The sequence below is a fragment of the Carex rostrata genome, chromosome 26 (assembly GCF_964058835.1).
Source record: "Carex rostrata chromosome 26, lpCarRost1.2, whole genome shotgun sequence".
Taxonomy (NCBI): Eukaryota; Viridiplantae; Streptophyta; class Magnoliopsida; order Poales; family Cyperaceae; genus Carex; species Carex rostrata.
In genome coordinates, this window is record NC_135943.1 from 7,063,659 (window position 1) to 7,069,558 (window position 5,900).

General features: G+C 31.1%; 1 protein-coding gene across 1 annotated transcript; it reads left to right on the forward strand.

Moving 5' to 3' along the window:
• The first annotated feature begins 3,068 nt into the window (after positions 1-3,068).
• On the forward strand, positions 3,069-5,386 carry LOC144544586 (paired amphipathic helix protein Sin3-like 6). Its single transcript, XM_078293117.1, has 4 exons — positions 3,069-3,226; positions 3,444-3,569; positions 4,350-4,430; positions 4,981-5,386. Exons 2-4 carry the CDS (start codon positions 3,498-3,500, stop codon positions 5,170-5,172), a joined length of 345 nt encoding a protein of 114 aa, XP_078149243.1. The 5' UTR covers positions 3,069-3,226; positions 3,444-3,497; the 3' UTR covers positions 5,173-5,386.
• The last annotated feature ends 514 nt before the right edge of the window (positions 5,387-5,900 follow it).

The following is a 5,900-nucleotide window of genomic DNA, read 5'->3' on the forward strand; positions in this document are numbered from 1 at the left end:
TTAGTTTTATCCATCAAAACTTTTATAATAGTCAATTTTATCATAATAACATTTTAATATCCAATGTACCATAAAAATCAATATTTTTCTCTTATATCTCCTTTAATTTATTAAATATGTAATGCCTGCGCTGCTGCGCATGCATTTTGATAATTCCAAGTACATACATGAAGTTCTCGATATTTTTTGTATTTAGAAATAAAAAATAATGATATTTTATTTCTAAATTAAAAAAAAAATCGAAGCCCTCTATTTCATCTCGTAGTTGTAAATTTTATTCAGCATTGTTAAAGTATACATTGAGTTGAACTTGTTAAACATATAGGAACCGACAAGGCGACAACTAGACAGAGAGGTGTTAATTTTCATGTTATTCTTTTTGTAAAAGCCAGAATAGACGAAGAAAATTTGCTCTCAATGTTTCTTTTATGGGAAACTAGAGTTGTCCCTCAAGCTTCGTTTTCAAAAAAGCAATATATATATCTTATAAAATATCTTACAATCAAATAAAATTTAGGCATGAATATTATTTTTAATTCTAGAAATAAATATAATATTAAACAATATGAATTAACTGCATAAAAATTCTTATAAAGAAAACGCAAAAGGAATATGAGTCTTCCAATTACAGTAAATGAAAAAGAAAATGAATATAAATATAGAACAAAGCTAGCGTGTGTTGTGCTCATCAAGAGAGTTTGGTGAGTACAACTTTAAAAATCTACTGGATTAATCTACTTCACAAGTGATGTGTGTACATGTAAAATTTTGAAAAATTCAAATTCATTTAGTATAAAGTCAAGCAGTAAAAAATATGGACTTTTTTATAAGTTATTTTATGCAGTTATTTTTTATTATTTTTTTGACAGCTTGACTTTGTATTAAATGAATTCAAAACTTTCAAAATTTTGCATGTACATGTATCACTCGTGAAGTAGATTGATTTCAACGATTTAAATTTGTCATTTGAAACCAATCCAATATATCTTTAAAGTTGTACTCATTAAACTCTCTTGATAAGTACTAAAATACACGCTAACTTCGCTAAAAAAAATGAAAATGTTAATTCCAATAATAAATACAGAATTAGGGGTGAGTGGCACCATTTTAACCGTTTACGCTACCCATATCGTATTCGACAAGGCGGGTACGGATAAGGTTTTTTTTTCGTTAGCTTATTGGGTATGGATATGGGTACGGATAAATGCTATTTTGTACCCGTTGGATAACGGGTAATTATATAAAATAAAATTATATATAGATATATAAATATATATTCAATTCTTTTCTTTTCCATCGTTGTATCCATGCTGAACTTGATAATACAATTTTCTTTCTTCTTCGTTGTTGTTGTCTTGTTCCTCAATTGTGAAAATGAAAATAATCTACGGTACAATCTGACTTTCATTCTCTTTGTCGTCAACCTGGCTTTTTAATTCAATCCCCTTCCTCCTCCCTCTTGAAAAAGTCTCAAGTATTGCGTGATTGTAGGCCTGAAGCTTCCTCCTTTAAGGTTCTTCAAAATTTGACTTCCTCTTTCGAATATCGTAAGTAATCTTTGTATTTAGTAAAATAGAATTTGTAAAACACATGAGGCTGAAATTCTTAGTTTATTTGATGGAATAGATTATTAGTATTATTCGTTATTCATCATTACCTGCTAATTTTAACGAATATGGATAGAATATAATAAGATCAACTCTTAATAACTACAAGTAGAGTATAAGTAAAGTCAATTCTTATTAATAAATATGAGTATAAAATTGTTTCCACTCTATCTGTATCGTACCATTGACACCCCTGGTTTTTTCTATACAAAACATACATATTAATTTGACGTCTCTGTTTATCTTACTTCAAGTCCCACGCATTGCCTAACAGACATGACATTATGACAAGTACTGGATAGTGGATATGCTGATGCACCTGATAAATCAAGCTGGCTCTGACTGGAGATGGATTGTAAGATGGTCGGTGCCAAGTCCTTGGCATCCAGCTGACAAGCTGTGTATTTTTCCGTGAACCTGTTAAGATAAACGTAATATGACAGAATGTAACTAACTATATAGCAAGGTCGAGGTCGTCGTTAACAACTTTAAACATACATAACGTTTTACATGGACCTGGTATAAACACCATATCTACTAAATGTACACGTGTTATTTCATAAATACACTTGGTTCACGGAAGTAATCAATAATTATAAGTATGTGTAAGAAAAATTGAATATTCCTTTCCAGAAATTTTATCTTATAAGCATTATTTGACTAAAGGCTACTATTCGAAGAAAAAAAAAATTCTTTATTGTTTCAAATAAAAAGTCGAATACAATGCCCACCTACTAAGAAAAATAATTAGAACATGTCATTCTAATTATGTATTCTAAAGGTCAAAATAAAAAAAAAAAACTATTTTACAAGTTTGATTTATTAAAAATTTCATGACAAAATAATGTATGTGAAATCAACTCCTGATCAAAATTTTAAACTTGGCATTGTGCATATGCTAAAATTAGCATTGATAATATTATTTTATTGTCTTGAGCATCAGCACGTTTAACCAAATTTTGCACAATAAAAAAAAATATTGGTATTTAGAGTTTGCGTTCATGACTTGGCTCGTTTATATATTTAGAATTTAGGACTCAATTTAATAATATTTATAATAGTGGTTGATTTAGTCAATTTAAATATCGAAACATTATAATAACATTTATTATTAGATTATTATTGTCAGCATATCTACTTTAGTAATTTATAAATGCAAACTTTATAAAGTCAATTAAAAAATACTATTTTTTTTTCAAGATGACGACTTTGAAATAAAAAATTCTTTGCATGCCATTATATAAAATATCAGATCTGTCAAATCTATATTTGATGTTTCTCTTGCTTGAATCTTATTCTAACAGAGGAAGGCACAATCGATCAATGATATTTGCATGAAAAAAGTATAGACCGAGTCCATTTCATTTGGAAGAAGGCAACAAAAAAAACCTTATCAGGCGGTAACCTCACCTGGTTTTCCACCTCAGCCAATGGCAAATGGCAAACCTTTTCTCCCTTTTGTCTTAAATTTTCTTTCCCAAATGAAGCTAAGCTTGGAGGCAGTAATCTCTTCTTCGCACCTTTCTCTTTTATGGTACTCTAATAAGCTACAATAATTGGGTTTGGTGCTCATAACTCTTTTAAAAATCAGCGTTTGGTGATTGATTCTCTTTTCTCAGGTGCGGTTACACTCTAATCATTTTTACGCCTAATTGGAGAAGACCAGTCTTCAATTTGGTTAATTTCTCTCGCTCTTTGGTTTGGGTTTATGTACTTTTAGTTTATCTCTTGCTATTGCTATTGCTATTGCTATTGCTATTGCTATTGCTAGAGTGTGCTCAACTTAACTAGGGTTCCGTTCCGATTTAATCTTGCTAATTTCTCTGTTAATTTCAGGAATTATGTTGTTAATATTTGCTTAGAAGCAATTGAAAAATCGAATTATTAAACATGAGAGGCCACATTCCTAAGCGGGAACCGATCACATTCCAGGACTCTCTCCGCTTTGTCAAGAAAGTAAAGGTAAAAATTATCCTTCAATTTATTTTATTTTAGCTTCTTCATATCTTTGATTTAACCAAAAATTGACTATAAACCATGCTCCATGCCTAAATAAACCTAAAACCGTAGCCTTAAAATATAAATTCCGTAAGGCTGTCTGACTACCAGAGGCAACTTTTCTTAAGAATGGATAAGAGAATGGCATAATAGGAACAAGATCATGTCATACTCTACCAAAATTTCAACTTTTCTCAATCCTTTCCAGCGCTGCATGGTGCAGCGTGGGGATTTGACCCTTAGATGCTTATAGGGTTCTTTTTCCAAATCTCAGAATATAACACAATTCTCAAAGCAATGATCACCATTTGATGTGCGCTGCACCATATCCAGTGCAGCAATGGATGCCCATTCAATTTGAAAGATGCAAAAGCCTCCTCCTTAGTTAATGTTTCTATGCAAATAAAAAGAAAATAGGGCATTTTGGGCACTTTTTTTGTTTCAAATAAGTATAGAGATGATAATATATCTGTTGAGATGCATGCAATTGGTGTTCAATTGTACAAAACAATCTTTTCTAGGTATCCATTCCAAAACAATCTACGGACTTTGACTATCTATCATCTTTTCTAGGTATTCTTTACAAAACAATTTATGAGACTTTGACTAAATCATCTTTCCTAGTTTTTTTTTTTTTTTTTTTTGTACAGTTTATTTTTATGGCATTGCTTTTGCTTGTATGTAGCTTGAAATATTCTTTAGGAATGACTTACTATCTTTTTCTTAATTTTAATTTTATTGCAGAGTAGGGATTATATGCTATACCTCTCGTTGTTTGACATTCTTAGTAGAAAAGAGCAGATTCCCCTTGAAACTTATCAAGAGGTACTTCACACTTGTTAATATTTTATTTTGGATTGATGGCACTGATCGTCATTTTGGTTTTAGAATGAACCAAATGAACAACAAAAAAGTCAGTTGTATCATTTAGTGAACAGATACAAGTTGTTTAGTTAGGGTAAAAAACAAAAGAATGACAGCTAAAATTTGGTGTGATTTTTATTTAATTAAGGTTTTTGAAACTACTGGGGCTTTCAGATAAAAGGATGCATTTGCTGTTGCGCCATTTTTATGTGAAAGAATGGACTTTGGCCTTTTCCCTTTCACATTATTTACTGTTATACCGATTATAATACCTTTTATCGAAACAATTGCACATATGATTCCTGTTTTTATTTAATTAATTTTTTTTTTGCGAAACTTAGAACCTTGGTATTAGTACATAGATGTTACCATTGTTGGTATTCTGGATACCCCTTTTTGTCTGTCTCATCCCAAAAGTACTTTGCTTCATTTGTGATTCCATGTCACAAAAATGAAAAGAAAAAAGAAAATAGGAATCCATCATTTTCTTACTACATGGTTTCTTTTGCAGTTATTTATGTTATTTCGGAATCATGAAGATTTGCGTGAAGAACTGGAGAGATTCAGACCAAAATGCCCTCAAAGGGGTCTATATAGCCACAACTCATTTTGGATGTCTATCTTCCTTTTGCCCCTCGTATTTGTCAGTGTGCTTCTTGCATTCGACAAACCGTTCTCTTACCTCCAACAAGTTGCAAATTGATACAACTTAGAGCCCTTCTATTACCTCCAAAAAGTTGCAAATTGATGCAAATTAAATGCAAGTTTAGGCATCTTACTGGTTTGATGTATATTTGTCCCTTTTCATAATATTATTAGAGGCTGGGGTGCGAAAACCGAGTTTAGTATATATTCAAATGTAATTTTCAAATTTTAGCATTAATCTTGAATAAAGCAAAAGTGGGTTTCATTGTAAAGTCAAAGATCATTTTAAGATCAAGTTAATATGCATCCCAGGAGCAAGCATTGCTGTTTCTTTCGGGAACCTCCGATTCCTCTCCCCATGTACATCTTATTCTTGCATTCATTATTCGTTCAGTTTTAACAGTAAATCTGTATGTATACAATCAGAAATCATCATGCATACATACTCTACCGGAGCATGTTTTATGCTTCAATCATAAGCAATTCAATTACTGCAGTACTGTTATGCTAACAGTATTGACTTTCTGACAGTTTTGATAGTCACTACCAGGCCTTCAAAAAAAAAAAAGAGGCTTCCTGAGGCTTCTTGTAGGCTACTAAATTGAATCATTAATCAATGTGGCCCGTTCAATTAAAATTGGACGATTAGATGAAAGCATTTAATTTATAGGTTTTTTTTTAACATATATCCAAACCATTGGTCAAACATATTGCCGTTACTGAATTATGGCTACAGTTTGTGGCTCATGTTAGGATTTTTTTTTCGATCTGTAAAAAAGAATTCAG

Excerpts from the sequence above, each read along its gene's own strand:
- LOC144544586 (XM_078293117.1), top strand. The coding sequence starts at position 3,498 with ATGAGAGGCCACATTCCTAAGCGGGAACCGATCACATTCCAGGACTCT. Across the intron at positions 3,570-4,349 it reads GCTTTGTCAAGAAAGTAAAG|AGTAGGGATTATATGCTATA; the intron begins GTAAAAATTATC and ends ATTTTATTGCAG. Across the intron at positions 4,431-4,980 it reads CCCTTGAAACTTATCAAGAG|TTATTTATGTTATTTCGGAA; the intron begins GTACTTCACACT and ends TTTCTTTTGCAG.